We start from the raw sequence: 17,337 nt of genomic DNA on the forward strand, positions 1-17,337 counted from the left end.
GGGTATTTAAATTTAATGCTCAAGTAGAATCATGGCCCAATGTGCGACATTTATTAAAAAATATTACTAATATTATTTTGTTTTCATTACTGTTTATCATTATTATTATTATTATTATTATTATTATTATTGACCGTCTTGTCTCTTATTTACCATTTTTGCAATTTTCTTCTGTTAAACTGAAGACATTTTCTTGTTAACAGTTAAAAACTTGAATTTCGTTGTAAAAAAAAAAAAAAAACTGTTTTTGCTGGTCTAACGGAATGCACGGTCTAGACTGAGAATTCCAGATCATGTAGAGAAATAAAATGTATAAATAATGCATGTTTCCGGAGTAATGACTGTATATCAAAGATGTGCGCTGATAAGGAAGCCAATCAAACCAATGTAAGAGAAAGAAAGAAAGAAAGAAAGAAAGAAAGAAAGAAAGAAAGAAAGAAAGAAAGAAAGAAAGAAAGAAAGAAAGAAAGAGAAAAGGCGAAATGTTATTGGATCGATTTTCTCTTTCAAAACAAACGAGGTTTGGGCTAATATTGGGTTATTTTTTTTGTTTTATTTTTGGTTCCATTGCCTGTATTGCGTTTTAATTATGGCATAAAACTTTCTGGGCCCATCGTTTCGCCGTTTTTTCCTAATAGTATTTTACGAGGTAGCCTATAGGTACCAGTGGGTATATGCTGATAAAAATTATGAATCGTAATAAAAACGAATACATTTTACATTTCTCGTTGATGTGTAAATTCAAATTATAACAGGCCGACTATGTCTGAGAACGAAGAATGTGTCTGTTTGTGCTGTTGAACAAGATTCTCATCAAATACACCCAATGACAGCCTTTGATTTTCCATCTTTTATTTAGAAGATTGCCGGGACTTGTGTCCCTGCAGCTGGATTTGGCTTACAGAATGGAGAAAAGTTTGGATGATAAGATGGTAAGACAGCAGACTGTTGGACAGGTGCACAGGTATGACAGAGTGAGACGTCTCGTGACGCGCACGTGGCCACTGTTTGTAAACATACTTGTGCACAAAATAAAAATCATTACAACTTTTTTCAGGAACAATTAACACGACAAACAACGTTGTGTCTTTATGTGAAAACAGGCATTAAACATTGACTTACACCATCCACAAAGGTCTACCAGTAGATACTCTATGTAGTGCTTGGTATTTTTTCTTTTTTTTCCTTTCAATGCATAGAATGTTTGCACTGCAAACCAAAGTATACAAACCAACGAAATTATATTTAAGAACAATTTTCCTTTAGAATGTAAGCATAATCATCTTTATCATGCGAGTTAACTAATATCCGCAGAGGAAGAATTCTGATTTGCCAAAATAATCATAATAATAAAAAATAAATAGAAAATAAAAAATCGGGAATTGAGTTTTGCACGGTGAGCAAGTGTCATTTGTACGTATATTTATATATATACAAAAGCATTTGAATATATCTAACCAATCTAAATAACAGTAGATTTCAGTGCAATTTCAACAAATACGAGCGGTGGTTGCCACCTTTATTATTTAAAAGGGACTCTGTATAATTTCCTTCGTTTTCCTACTAAGTTGTGTATTCATCAGAGCAGACCTTTGCAACACTGAATGATCACATTAGTTCATCAGCAAGACTGTGAAAGAGGGATCTGCTTTGAACACATTTAATAATCAAAAATATAGCAGTTCCCTGTAGGAATGAATAAATACACAAATATGCCGAACATAAATAAATACATACATAAATAAATAAATAGGATAGAGTTAAACTATGAGGTAATCCATCAATGGCTATTTTTCGTCATTCATTGGGGAGGTGGGGGGTTATCTAAGTAGAGTTGAACCGCAGAAAAGTAGTTCATCTGGATTACCTGTTATTTGCATACTTCACATTCACCAGTACAGTGAAAAGAAACACGAGTTGTGAAAATAAAACGGTACTAATCATGAGCACACGCGTTTGAGCCAAAGCGATGATCCTTGGTCCCCAAAAGTCAGTTTAATTTTTTTTTTCTCTCTCCTAGAAATAGTCCATCAGTGCGCCGCGGAAAATTTCAACCTCTTCTGTTTTTGTCTTTGGTTGCAAAACCATACTCGCACCACGTTCTTTTTGAGGTCCAATTTCTCAGCTATAGCCGCGATTTTCTCCGACGACGGCCGGGGCTGGACCGCGAAATACGCCTCCAGAGATCGCTTCTCCGGGGCCGCTATGGAGGTCCGCTTGCGCTTCTTCTTCTCGTTGCCGTTGAAAATGTCGGGTTTGCTCATTTTCTCGCGCTGGGCGCCCTCGGCCTCCTCCAGCCACGCCTGGAGGATGGGTTTGAGCGCGATCATGTTGTTGTGAGACAGAGTTAGAGACTCGAAGCGACAAATGGTACTTTGGCTCAGAGAGCCCACGCCTGGGATCTTCAGGTTGGCCAGTGCGCCCCCCACGTCCGCCTGAGTCACCCCGAGTTTGATCCGCCGCTGTTTGAAGCGCTCCGCGAACGCCTCCAGCTCCCTCGGGTCCGTGTCCGAGTCGTTAATGGAGGGCAGTCCGTTGTTGGCGAGTCCCGGCGCGCACTGGTGCGCACCGCCGTGGTGGCCCGGTAAGAGGCCGTGGTGAGTGAGCGGCGAGTTCATGTTCATGGCAGCCTGGTGGGACAGGTGGGTGAGCCCGTGCATGTGGGAGTGCGAGTGGGCCGACGTGGAGATCAAGCCCCCGCCGCCACCACCTCCGCCGCCTCCGCCGGCCCCCTCGTGCGCGCTGGGCATCAGCGCGAGCGACGACGAGGTGATGTGCTCCATGAGGTCGGGCGGCTCCAGGTTCTGGTGGTGGTGGTGGTGATGGTGGTGGTGATGGTGGGCGAGTGGCACGGTGGAAGTGGACGAGCATGGCACGGTGTTCATCGTGTGGTACGTGGCGTCGGGCTTGAACGGGTGACTCTTACCCTGGGACACCGCGATGTCCACGGCCGCCAGAGCTTCGGCGCGGGCCAGGAGCGTCTCATCCAGACTGGCGAAGATGTTGCTTTGTAGCTGGAGTCGGAGAGACGGGGAGAAGGAGAAAGAAAGAGAAAGGGGAGATGTCAGCTGGGGAATAGTGTCAACACATAACACAGAGAATATTCCTTTTAAGAGGCTTCCAGTCATAAAAATTAATACAAAAAAGGGTGAAGCCTGAGACTTCAGTGAGCATGCCTTCAGAAAAGATCACAGGCGTGCAGATGATTGCTGTGGTATACATGAAAAAAACATTAAGGCGGTGTATGCGCCTCCAGCGCTCCTCCTCGCGCGCGCAGGAGAACGCGGGAGGAGAAAAGCAGAAGTTTTGGAGCTCGTTTACCTGTGGAGTCTGCAGGCAGGCTCTTCTGATCGCCTCCGAGCTCGAGTGCAGAGTTGTGTACTTGTGCTCAGGTATGCTGGGATGCATGGCGAAATGATGCTGTTTGCTGTTCATGGACATCATGTTTGCCGTGATCCGGCTCAAATAAAGTGCACGAAAGGAGGACAAAAACCAAAGCGAGAGTCCAGCTCCTCCCGCCTCCTCTTCTGGCGTCTCGCAGCAGTCAGGCGGATGCGGTAGCGCTCGGCTGCTGATGGTACAGAGGAGATGCCCGCAGTGTGTGTGTGTGCGGCGGTCTCTGTTTGGCTGTGCTGTGTGTGGATGAGGAGCGCTCTTACACCTGAGTCCCTCACATCTCGTCCGGCAGCCTCGCCTATTCTCGCGAGACGAGCGCGATTGACTCTCTTCTCCTCCTCTCCTCACATCTCATCTCATCGCGCCTCTACGCGTCTCATGTCCTCCTCGAACTGTAAATCGGCCTAACGACGATGAGGGGGGCTTCCTTCCATACCTGTGAATTCTGCGCGCCTGCGCGCTGCCGCCACCAATTTAAAATGTTGTGGAGTTAAACAGTGTGACGGTGTAACCCCTAACATTCGATATGCAAATGAGCGCTGTTTAAATGTCTGACTTATAGAATTGTATAAATAAATGTTTTAAAGCACATTAGATAAATACGTCCAAGACGATCAGACACTTTTTGTTTACTTAAACTAATTGTTTAAGATAGTTGGCATAACTGTTTTTTAAATAATTTTATAATAACAATATATATTTATATATTTTATAATATTATTAAAATGTTTACAATAATTATATTTGTTCTTATGATATGAATGAATAAAAATAAATTAAAATTGATAAATAAAATTTATAGCTAAACAGGAATATCATTTTAAGTTTATTCTAAACATCGTTTGCATAAAAAATGATCAAAAATTGTAAATGTTATTAATTTTGTATTTGTTTATTTCAGTTTCAGAAGAATTTGCAAGCCTGGATATTTATATTTAGCTAATGTTTATATTAGTATTGGTTGCACCGCGTTGATTTATTAAACATGTTTTAAGGGCTATATTACATGAAATAAATGGAAAGACAACGAATAAAAATATTACATAAATATATAGCCTAACTAAAATCGTTGTAGATATTTCATAGGCTGTGCATACATTACAAATCACGTACATATTACATTTCTAGACGTCAAAACATAATTTGTGTGTAATTATATCAGTTTCAGAAGCGGAATTTGTATTTGAATATTTACATTGCGCTCATGTTAACTCAAGGCATGCATGGTGGCATTGCCTTGATTGATTACGTAACTTTAACTATCATGTATATTTCACTAAACTCTAATCAGGCATGAATTTTTAATCGCCTAACGCGTCTAGTTGGAGCTAATGAAGTGTTAATTCACTAGCATTAATTAATTCTCTAAAAGACTGTGAAGGAGGTGGATATTAAATAGATTTGTTTAGTATTCCGGTGATGACACAGGAATAATTCACCATTAAACACAGAAAGACATGTTTTTGCGTGCACTATAATTAAAATTATGACAATTACAGTGTTTGTCATAACAATAAATCATGAAACTACTTGAAAATGTGAAAATGAAACTATAAATTGCAGACAAACAACAGTATTGTATTGTTTTATTTAGTCAACTTCCAGGTACAAAAACATTTATGGAAAGATTTGAAAAATAGAAAATGGCTTAATATTTTTTAACCAAATGCACAAATACCATTTATTGTTTCCACAGTTCAAATACAGAATTATTCAGAATGCCACAATTCTGTACAACCACAAAAGCATTGAAATTCCATAGCAAAAAAAAATATGTTTCATTTCAAGAGAAGAGCGTAATGTTAACACCTTATCCCCTCAGGATACTGAAATGGTTTTTATAACATATAGTAACATCATCCAGCACACATTGCTGTCATAATAATGAACAGTGAGGCAAATTTGTAATAAAAAGCCCTGAGGGAATAGAAAGGCAGTTAAATCTCCTTGAACTCCTAAAAAGTCACTGAGAAGTAAACCCACTGAATCAGATAAAAGTGGAGACCATGCTGGAATATACTTGAGATGCTTCTGCTTCTACTTTAGTTTTGAGAGTTTCGATGGAAGATCCTGGGGGACACTTGCGCTTGGTGGGCTGTGTAGGATTTTCCACCATAACTCCAGCTCTGTCACTGAACTCAACAGCTGAAGCTTCCTCCTCTGAAGCCGTAGCAGCATCACAATGGGTGGTCTCCCGTGTCAAAGATGTGGTTTGGTGTTCTCTTGCTGTTCCAGGATCAGCCAAGAGGTTGCTACAGAAATCCAGTTCTGGTATTTGGGTGGCATCAAAGTCTGGAGATCATGATGAAGATGATGCCAGAGGAAGGTGAGAGACCTGACTGCTGGAGCTCTCACCTTCAGCCATCATAGAGTCCAGCTCAGAGATCCTTTCCAAGTACGCCGCATCCATAAAAGCTCCACTGTTACCCAAAGGGTCCTTGGACGGCTTGAACTCCTCTCTATTATCATTCAAACACAGAAGATCAGGTCCGCAGTCCATCCAGCCTCCACACAAGACCTCCTTATCTGAATTCACAGCGGCTTTCTGACCAAAAGGAGCACCTTTGTTGACTTGGAAGGATCCTGGGCTTTGGTTGACTGAGGATGAACTGGTTGGACCCTGGCAATCATCAAAACTGAGTCTTCTCAGGTAAGTGAGAGGTCTGGGACCTAACTTTCTATCAGTACAAACCGCAGGACTCTTCAAGCTCAGAGATCTGAGAGCTGAGGACGATGTAGAAGGAACCATAACATCTTTGAGTCCATCCTTCTGTGGAGTCAAGGTCCCTCCTAGAAAACCTACCCTTTGGCACACATCAGATGTTGTCAGGAGGCGCCCATGGTTGTTGGGAGGCTCTGAACACTTTCGGTCCAGGTCTGTACAAACAGAAGTTTCTTCCATTTCACTCAGGCTCCTTCGCATCAGGGCGATTCTTTCAATCCCTCTGTTTTGAGTCCCTCCAGAGGCAGCGTTTGAACAAACTCCTTCTTCAGACTTAGGGCTGTCCCTCTGGTTCTGGGCTTCAAGCTCTTCGATGTATTTATCACTGCACTCCAGAGCTCTTTTCAGCTGCGCCACTTCCCGCTCATACTGATGAATTTTAGCCTCAAGAGTTGCGACGGTATACCTGCCAAACCTCAATGTAAAACACAGACAAATCTGTTAATAAGATCAATTTTGTACATCTAAGTTATTAATATTGTGTAAATATGCATAAATATAAATGAAATAAATGTGAATAATCTATTCGTTGTTGTAATATTTCAATCTTAATCAAAATTCAATTCACAGTATACTTCACCAACATTACATTATGAACACTGTGCTTACTTTTGAGGAAATCTGCTGTCCACTTCGGCTTTCAAGTGCATATTTTCCTGGATTAGGTCAAAATCTGGGGAATGTAGAGTTTTGTTAGCCTGAGGAAAAGAAGCATGTTGCTTTCAGAATAGTTTCTTTTTTTATTTTTAAGCACAGAACACAAATAACACCATTTCCCATATTTACATGCATACATACACACACACTCACACACACACACACACACACACATATACATACACTCACATATATATAAATATACATATACAAATTACATACGTATATATATATATATATATATATATATACACACCCACACCCACACCCACACACATATATGTACATATATATATAGTAGATATATAGTCAATGCATGTTATCTTAAAATGGCTAAATTATGGGGTTTTATTGCCTTGTTTTGTGCTCTTTTTTTGACCAATTTTTTAATTGTATTCAAAAAAGCAATCACATTCATACTTCTTTTAGCCTTTTGAGGTCCTGTTTGACCTTCCTGTGGAGGTCATTGGTAGCTCTGAGCTTATTGGCCGACTCCTCCAGAGCGCTCGGGTCGACAGTACTGGTTTCACTCTGAGGAACCAAGACCGTGCTCGGTTCCACAGCCGTCTTAAGTTGCATCTCAAGGCTCAGGTTTTTGCTTTTCAAGTCCTCGTTCTCTTTCAAAAGGGTTTCTATTTCATTTTGTAAGACAGATGATTCATAAGCTGAGTGAATGAATCTTCCTGGTTTTCATTGCACAGCTAGGACAATTTCCTACATGCAAATCTTATTAAAACATAAAACGTGTTAAGTCAAATTTGGAGTTATGTGGCTTAGTAGTTCAAGTCTGTCAGTTATGAGGAAGCCAAGATGGAATGGCCCAGATATTTTCACATTTTTTGCGCTGATTTTGGAGGGAAGTCTGCAGAATTTCGAGGTATAGATTCAAACATGTTAAAATGGGTATTCCAATCTACATTATACATCAACAAAGGGAAGAAAATTGTGTTCATCAAACCATTTCATTGGGTGTTTGACTAGAAGTACCTCGTATTCTCATAAAAGCAGCTCCCCTCGAGTCTTTCGGAGGCGTCTCTTCACAGAATGACTCTCACTGGACTCACAGTTAGTTGTGGCTCCTGTGAGCATATACACACATAAATACACGAAGAGAGACTAAGAGAGATATTTAATCACACTCATCCCACATAAAACTTAGTTCTACAACTTTACATTTCAAAAATAACAATATATGATGGTGAGGTCGGTTGATATTACCAATGATTTCTCTGCAGGGGTTTTCTGGGGTGATGACCACTCTACAGGTGGGACACTGACTGCTCCTCTCCAGCCAAACTTTGATGCAGTTGGAGCAGAACACATGATTGTTGCAACAAATGAACGGCTGACAGACCTTTGAGATGTAGATCAGAGCAAACCAACAGGTAAATGCAATGACTGTTAACCTTAAATCATACAGGATCAATAGAAACAAACAGGATAGGAAAAGCTATATACAGTAAATATCAAAAGTAAAATCATCATTGCGAACAAATAATCAAATGCCAATTATTTGTATTATTAAATGTTAATTATTAAATGTTTTTAACATGACATTACAATGCATGCATGCTTATTTATTCATTTTTCTCCCGTTTATCCCTGTAATGCTGCTTTTGAAATCTGTATTTTCCTGCCTATTTAAACAATTTTCTTTCTGTTGTATTTAAAAATTGTATCTTCCTGTTCTTCTGATGTGTCTTTTGTCTTTGTTTCAAGAGTATCATCACAACAGTGTAAACTGTTAGAGGTTTTATTTCATTCTTATTCAATCTCATAATTCATTGGTCATTGCCAAATGATGGCTTTATTATCCCATAATGACAGACCCAGTGGCTGAGCGCTTGTGAGATAACTTCATTAGCATCGAACTGATGCAAAACAATGTTGTACATTGATTGCATCAGGCGGACTATTGGTGCTGCGACTACATTACTGTCATTTGTTGCAGGTCTTTCATGTCAACACAGCACATGGCGACTTCACTTTGTCTAGACTATGAGTAGTCTAACTGTACGCCAGCTGGTCTGAAACTCAGAATTAGACATCTGCATGTGGAAACATTCCTGGAGAGAGAGTTTGCACACATTTGTGAGCAAAGAACAAACTGCTGAGCATGCGCTTACATAATAACATAAATTTGCCTTGTTTTCTTATTTTTACAGACCCCCTCCCTCCCCTTTTGTCTCCTGTCAGTGAGATCAGCATCTCAGAAATACACACAAAAACCGCTTGCTACTCACTTCATCGTTCGTAAGTGGAACAAGAGCTGTGTCAACAAGAGACGTCCATTTCATCACTAAATCTCCAGTGAAATGATTCATCCAGTGCAGTAAAACACCTCATCACATGAGTCTAGAAAAAGGTCCATTTGGAGATTGTTAAGAGAGAGGTATGGGTTGATTTGCATTGCTGATGACTCGTTTATTATATAATGTCTCAACATTTAGGGTTGGTACAAATTTTATGTTTTTGAAATTTTTTTATGCTCACCAAGGGTGCATTTATTTGATTAAAAATACAGTAAAAACTGTAATATTATGAAATATTATTACAATTTGAAATAACTGTTTTCTATTTAAATATATTTTAAAAATGTAATTTATTCCTGTGATGCAAAGCTGTATTTTCAGCGTCATTACACCAATCTTCAGTGTCACATGATCTTCAGAAATCCTTCTAATATGCTGATTTGTTGTTCAAAAATAAATAAATAAAATTCTTACTATTATCAGTGTTGAAAACATTTTTTAGGATTTTTTTTTAAATAATAGAAAGTTAAAAAGAACAGCATTTATTTGCAATTGAAATATTTTATAACATGAAAGTATTAATTTATTTAAAAAAAAATGTTACTGACATTAAACTTTTGAATGGAAGCGTATATATTATGTTATATTATAATTAATATAATTAATATGCTAATGTTTTGATTATTTATTAAACCAGGTACAGTTGGTTATACAGCATGTATGATGGTTATGGTCATGATAATTGTTTTGATGTACTGTATGTTTGAAAAACCAATGGCAGTTTACTTCATAAATTTGTTTGAAAATATTAATTTGCAATTCCATGTGAACATTTAAAAATCTAGTTCAAATCATATTATTGGAACCGATACTCTAAAGATTGTATTTTGCCCACATATGCTTCAGACAATGGTTTGTAATCTTTCCCCCATTAATTGGTGACAGTCAATTAATCACAGCTGGTTGAGGACCGCAGGATCTATTGATCTCGTCGGAGGCCTTATTTTTCATCCCTTAAATGACACAGATCGGCACATTTGCCTTGGCTGGGTAATGGAGGGTGGCGAGCCAATGACCCGTGTGTCAGGCCTACATGTGTCCCATGCTCCTCCATTGTGAAATGGCATCTTTACCATTTAAGCTGGAAAGGTTTAGACTGCCCTAAGAGCAAGGCACCGGGACAGGCCTTGCTCCGCTGCTCAGCTGACCTTTCTGTTTAAAGCTTAATCACTGGCAAATGCTTACATTAATTAGCCTGTCCTTTCTCTGTCTCTCTCTATCGCCCACCTGATCCCACACACACATACACACTAACATCATGCCAATGGCTTTTGCATCACTGGCAAACCAGAATGTGTAACCTGCAGTCGTGCACATCTTGAGGACATTAAGACATTTTCCCCCGCACTCCTGCAGGCTTCATGTATTGATTAGCGTGGCCCCTGACCGCGATCGCCGCGGTGCCAGAGAGTGTGTCATGGAGATGAGGGGCCCCTGCTGTCCGCGGGGTTCTTTCCTAAGCCCCGGCTCTCTCTCCACAGTCAAGCCACAGCTGACGCCCCCTCCACGGCTCAGACACCGTTCATTGCCCTTTCGCAACCCTGCCCTTTAAAAGTCGGAGCAGCATCCGGTTCTTTACATTTTGTATCATTGATTGAAGTTTACTGCATCTGGAATTATCCATTATGTGTCAAAAACTGTGCTAAAAGCTTGCAAAGGAAGACACACTGGATATGCTCTTGCATAAAAATACTTCTGTATTTTTTTTTTTTTTTATGTTAAACATTTTATTCCAGCGTAAAACATAGGAACAACAGGCAGATTCGCCTGTTGGGTCTCATTCACTAATAAGTGTGTGGATTATTCATATTTGTATGCACAGGAGAACTTGTTGTACAATATGATAAAATACATTTAAAAATGAAATATCTTTATAAAAAATTCATCTTAGAATGTTTATAAGGCCACCCAGAGTATGTGATTGATTTTATTTATATATATTATTTTTGCATATGTGGTTTCAGTTGTTCCTACTTTTATTATTATTATTATTATTATTATTATTATTATTATTATTATTATATTTATTTATTTTTTGTAAATTTTAAATAAATGTTATAACTAAAGTTATTGCTGAATTTCTGAATTTAATCATTGCTCTTGGCTTCTGATTAAATACATTTAAAATGAAATATTCCCTATGTATAAAATATTGTTAACACAGTTACCCAGACTATGTTTTTTTATTTTTATTGATTGATTGATTGATTGATTGATTGATTGATTGATTGATTGATTTTAATTGTTCCTACATTTTGTTCATGAGTATTAGATACATTTTAGAACAAAAGTTATTTGTTCATGAAAATTATTGCACGCACAAATGCAGTTAGTGACTGAGACCCATTACTCTGTTTCTTGTACAGTACATCCTGATCAGGGGCGGGACCATCTGTTTGTTCAACCAATCACAGACAGAGATAGTGTTTTTATTAATCAGTAGTGTGAATTCATCGGGAATTATCCATTATGTGTCAGAAACTGTGCTAAAAGCTTGCAAAGAAGAGAAAAGGCATCTTTGGAAATGTTCATACCAGATATGTTCTTGCACAAAGATTACTTCTGTGATGTTAAAACTCTCGACTCCAGCTTAAAAAACAGGAATGGAAAAGAAATATGCATTATTTTTGCACTTTTTTGTATTTGGTCATACCAGTATTGAAGAAATTACAGACTTCAAAACTGTTAAACGTAGAGCTCTGCACTTAAGAGGCTTGCCCCGCCCTCAGACTCATCTGATTGGACATTTTTTTGCAAAATGACAACCGCTGGGTTGCATGTCAAAAGTGGAGCTATTTTTTAAAAACAGAAAGGCTCAACCAGATGGTGCATGTGTACATATACCAACACATGCTAAACACAAGAATACATATCCTGTGTGAACGACCCCTAATACGACTGTAGTCTGCCGAAAACCAGACACAAAATGAATACATGCATATAAATACTTCTCTAATGGAGAGCATGGGATGCCACCCCCATTATTAGTATCAAAGTCTGTTCTCTAGCTGTGCCGCCACCCCCTTCCTCTCTCTTTCTCTCTTCAGCCTCAAATTTATTCTCCTCCACGGGTGCAGTTTTAGTGGTGGGCCATGCGTCGCGGCGCAGAGAGGAGCAGCGTGCAGTGATTTTATTGCATTGCCTACAGGCTGCTTCAGCCACACGACTCGCTCGTGCCGCCCCCACCCTTCCACGCTGCAGATGAGGCTCCACTCAGCCCGACGGTGGCTCCGCTACACCACTCTTCCTCCCTCTATCCCTCTCTCAAAGGGCCCCTGGGAGCCGAGGGTGGATTATTATGGAAATACTATCATCCACTGGCCTTCTGAAGCACAGCTGGGCAGGGCCATCATTACATGCATTGTGGCAATCTGTTCTGGGAAGGGCAAACGTGAACGTCACGGTGCCAGAGATGAGAGTGGCATGCACAGCTCACATAAAATGTGTGCTGAATAAAATGCAAAAAACTTCAAAATGACCTCGATAAATTTTGTACCTTTTGCCTCTAGTTTTATTAGGGCTCCATCACAGCTGTATCTTACAAGACTCATGTAAATAAGACATTTTCATCTCAAATATTTTATGTCCACCTGCATTATGGCCTGTCTCTTTTCCATCACAGGAGCTCTTGTCTAATGCCGTTATGTTACAGCGCTGATATCAGCGTAATCTGTGCAGCAAACGTCGCCCGTTTTGTTCCTGTTGAGGGACGGATGGTGTGTCCGTGTATCAATCATAGTCACCGGTCTGAGCGCTGACCGGCCTCTGAGTGATTGTGTTTAGTTCCTTACGAGATATTTCTGCCATGCTTGTTATCAGATTAACCCGCCCACTGAGGCTGATCATTCACTGCCCAATAAACGGGGTCAGTCACATCCATCAAATGACTGTACTCACACTTTCTGCCCCAATCTCATGTACTTGCTCAAGTAAAGCTTTGAAAATGTAAACAAAACAATAACATTATCACTGGTTTAACCTGAGTTATAAAATCATAATTTCATTCATTTGTAGTACATAGATAAAAAAAATGGATAAAAATGCAAACATATTCTCATGTTTAAGACAGAGGTGGTTGGATGTGGAATTTGTCACAATGATCCATTAAAAATGCATAAAATCTCATTAACTTTTGCAGAGACTGAAAGCTCTTTCTTATAATCTCTTTCTTTTTATATCACTTCTTTTTATATATATTTGCAATTTTTGATTCATAGCGACCAGAGTCCAGGATCTGATCTGTTGAATTCAGCCTATGAAAAACTTTTTGATATACAAATGGAATGTTCAGATTAAATACTTATGACATGCTGTAGTCCATCTGAAACTATTTAAATAGCTTTTTACTAATTATTTTCTAATTATTGTATGATATTATATTTTTATTTAATATAGTTTAAAATTATATAATTTTTTAATACTTATTATTGTTATAACTATGTAGTTTTTTTTAATTGAGAACCTGTTGGAATAATTAAATCTTTTTGTACTTTAAAAAAATTCTTTGTTATACTGCAGGATGGTTTAAAATTAACTAGACAAAAAAGAGATTAAAATGATGAAAAATAAAAGAACATAACTGGTCACAGCACTAACTATTATACAGCCTGTGAAAATAGATTTTTGAGATTATGCCAATTTAATGTTGAGAAATATAACATGCTGTATTCCAACTGAAATGATTTAAACAGCATTTTACTAATAACTTTATTATTTATTTGTTTTGTATATTTTATTTATTGATTTAGTTAATATATCTTTTCAGTGATTAATTTATTTTTTAGAATTGTTATTTTATTTGATTATTATTTTTATAATTTATATTTAATATTTTATAAAGCATTTTTTTAGATTATATAAAAAACATAAATTTATCAAATTTGTTATAAAATTTGTTATAAATTTATTTAAAAATTATTCTTATGATTATGCAGTTTTTCTTTTTATTTGAGAGTCTGCTGGAATATTTACACCTTTTGCACATTTTAAGAAATGAATTTGTTATGCCGCAGGATAGATTAAAATGAACTTGGTAAAAAAAGTAATTAAAAATGATGAATAATAAAAAATGGTCAATCACAGCACTAACCATTAGACACAAAATATACATTTCTAATTACATATTCTTTTAAATTTGAACCTAAAATCTTGATGTTAATTAATATAAAACTAATGGACATGCATCAACCTCCCTTATGTGAAATCACAATGAAAAAGTAGTACTTTTTAAAGTGGTTTCTGATTGCAGCAGTACAGCATGCACATAGACATGCAAAACAGTAATCAAACACACTCTCAGCATAAGGGCTTATTAATTATTAGTACCCACTTGACTTCATATTGGGCTACTGGTGGCCTGGTCAAAGATTATAATTACCACTTTACTGTTTGTATCGTATTCATCTCCTCTTGCCTGTATTACTCTCAGCATCTCTCCCTCTCTCGCTCTCTCTCTCTCCTCTCCCTCTCCCGTACACAAGACCAAAAGTGCAGGCACATCATTTATTGATAAGACAAAAAGAATGTAATGAAATTATCAATGTTCTTGAATTAATTATGAACATGATTAAGAAAGCTAAAATCTCAGGAGCCGAGATCTCATTACCCATTCAGTCTCAGGGATTGCTTTCATTCAGGGAGAGGCAAAAGAAGCCGTCCACCCGGCCCGGCTCGAACAGTCCTCTCTTGCCCCTGCATGGAGCTCCTCTTTACCCTGCTGCTCTGTCCCTGATTTATTCCCTCTCGCTCACCGCACCGGCCTGCGCTGCTCCGTCCTGCTGGAGCCAAATGAGATCCATGACCGTTTGCACACCGAGAGGTCCTGACCTTCCCCCTCAGATAGCAGCTCCTCACTGGAGGTAAGACACACAAGCTGGTTTTACTGGAGAGCAGCCGCTCGGCTCGACCTTAGTTTGGTGTTTGTATGTAAAGTAGTGCTGGAAATTGTCTGGATGGTTTTGTTCTAATTGTGGATAATTACTTTTCTGAAAACTTCATTTCCAGTCAAGCTATCTTGTGTTTGTACGGAGGGTGTGTTGTTTCCTTAAAGTCTGGGGAAGGGGGGGGGGAGGTGTACTTTTTTAAATCATAAAAAACTAACGATTTAAATTTGGAATTTTCAGGTCGTCATTTGCACATTGATTTTTTTCCTCAAATTTAACAAGTCATTTGATTAGAATGCGTTCGAATGAACTGTAACATTTAAGGCCACAGAATGTAAGAGGCCATTCATACAAACTATCATTGAACATGAGGGAAAGATTTCTGATACATATAAATAAATAAATAAATATATATTTTTTTTAAATATATAGTTATTAAAAGTAATTTATGTTAAATTAATAAATGATCTAAATGTCATAGATAGATAGATAGATAGATAGATAGATAGATAGATAGATAGATAGATAGATAGATAGATAGATAGATAGATAGATAGATAGATAGATAGATAGATATTATTATCGTTGTTGTTATTGCTCTGCTACATGAAATTGCCATGTTTTATGAGTAAAGGCAAAGTACAAAGTTTTTTAAAAAGACTTCTATATAAATCACATTGTAAAAATAGATTAATTATTAAAATATGTACTGTAGTTCTATATGTTTCATTTGGTCCGATGAATCATTGAATCTTCATTAAAATAATGATATATTTTTTTAAAGTTGCATATTTTCACTGGGTGTCTGTCGCTCCAGTCATTTATCTTTGCATTATTATCATGCCTTCGCTGAGTATTTGTTTTTCACCTGCTTGTTTAGTTTGAATCAGAATGCGTCGCTCCTGTGGAAACGAGTGTGAGAATAACAATTTCTAGTTTTTTTTTTTTGGTCACATGGGGAAATGTGCACCAGTATATGGGCGTCCCCAAAGGAATGGAGCTGGGGTTTCAGAGTCCCATCTCTCCCAACGTCTCGGTCTTTCTCCCTTCCTGTCTACCTTTCTCATATCCCTGTTTTCTTGCCTCTTTTTTTCTTTCTCTCCATCTCTTGTGTCTTCCCATCATCAGGCTCCAACACACACACATTTACTGCAGCACTGCATTGTAAAGGCGCCCATCGGGGAACAGTATAAAGTTGGTGAAGAACTTGTGGCATTGTAATTTCCCAACCATTTTGAGTAAACATGCATGTATCCTGATGACTTTACTGTGACCTAAACAAATAAAAACATACCAAACTCTCATTATTCTTCCAGATAAGAAGGTTTATGTTATTCGGTTTTAGAAAACGTGTGTTTTGCGCCCAACCTCGGTCAACGTGGATAAGAAAGCCTCTGGAGGATAATGAGAGCTCTCTGGCCCGAGGATTGATCCATGTATTGGATCTCACATAAGACTGCTGTTACTGGATATTACCCAGCGCTATCGGCCAGCCGTGATGGCCTCGTGATAAGAAGTGCTTACCAAAGGGGAAGCTCCTACAGGGCAGATACGGTTTCTCAGCCGCCCTCAGGGGACCGTCAGCCTCATGCTGCTGAGCTCAGGAACTTTTTACCTCATCAAGTAAATTCAGACTCTTATCAAGTTACCAAGCAGGCCTCTTCCAGTCAAACAAATATTTCTGCCCATTGTCACTGTCAGTGCTAAAAGAGCTGGTTGCATTACAGGCCACCTGCTTTTCATTGATAACCAGGGAAATTTGGGAGGTGATGGATTTGTTTGGGTAATTAGGAGAAAAGTAGGGGACGTGCAAAACTTTATCTCTTTAGCTGTCTTTAAGACAAGTGCTTTCTCTGTGTCTGGGAGTCTTTAGTTTTAAGATCCGAATTCATGTGGGATGAGAATTCCCTGATAAAATTATTCAGAATTCACAGTCGGGTTTGAATAAGTTGTAAGTTGTCCTTTAAAGATAATGGCATTGTTGACAAGGCAATCTACGTCCTGTAGCGCAGTTTAGTGTGTTCTGGATCTCTTAAAGACGCTAAGCTCTCAGATAATGAAGTGGTCGGTACATAATGTGCCATCTCCAGAGTTTTTAGCCCTTCGTAGCAGTGTTTAGGGCCCAGCAGAGAGACGATGTAGGAGTCTGTCAGCTCCGGTGCTACCTCTGCGGCAAAATTAGCCAGGTGGCATCTGGTACCCGCTGCCTGCCAGAGGAGGAGGGCCCAGATGGCATGTTAAGCAGGCTAATTATTTCGACAAAACTCTGATATCGCAGCCCGCCAGGGTCCAGTTTCCCTCTTTTGAATCTTACTCACCAGGCTTTGTCTCGGAACCGCCCTCCCTCTCTTCCACTGAATGTGTCCTT

At 38.6% G+C, this 17,337-nt stretch overlaps 1 protein-coding gene and 1 pseudogene across 1 annotated transcript; both read right to left on the reverse strand.

Annotated features, from left to right (window-relative positions):
- Positions 1–835: 835 nt before the first annotated feature.
- On the reverse strand, positions 836–3,736 carry LOC109064629 (POU domain, class 4, transcription factor 1). Its single transcript, XM_042757498.1, has 2 exons — positions 3,322–3,736; positions 836–3,014 (listed from the first exon to the last, which is right to left on the reverse strand). Exons 1-2 carry the CDS (start codon positions 3,442–3,444, stop codon positions 2,031–2,033), a joined length of 1,107 nt encoding a protein of 368 aa, XP_042613432.1. The 5' UTR covers positions 3,445–3,736; the 3' UTR covers positions 836–2,030.
- Positions 3,737–5,383: 1,647 nt separating this feature from the next.
- On the reverse strand, positions 5,384–7,354 carry LOC109074324 (annotated as a pseudogene).
- Positions 7,355–17,337: the final 9,983 nt, after the last annotated feature.

This window comes from Cyprinus carpio, chromosome A6 (assembly GCF_018340385.1).
Source record: "Cyprinus carpio isolate SPL01 chromosome A6, ASM1834038v1, whole genome shotgun sequence".
Taxonomy (NCBI): domain Eukaryota; kingdom Metazoa; phylum Chordata; class Actinopteri; order Cypriniformes; family Cyprinidae; genus Cyprinus; species Cyprinus carpio.

Excerpts from the sequence above, each read along its gene's own strand:
- LOC109064629 (XM_042757498.1), bottom strand. The coding sequence starts at position 3,444 with ATGATGTCCATGAACAGCAAACAGCATCATTTCGCCATGCATCCCAGC. Across the intron at positions 3,015-3,321 it reads CCTGCCTGCAGACTCCACAG|CTACAAAGCAACATCTTCGC; the intron begins GTAAACGAGCTC and ends CTCCGACTCCAG.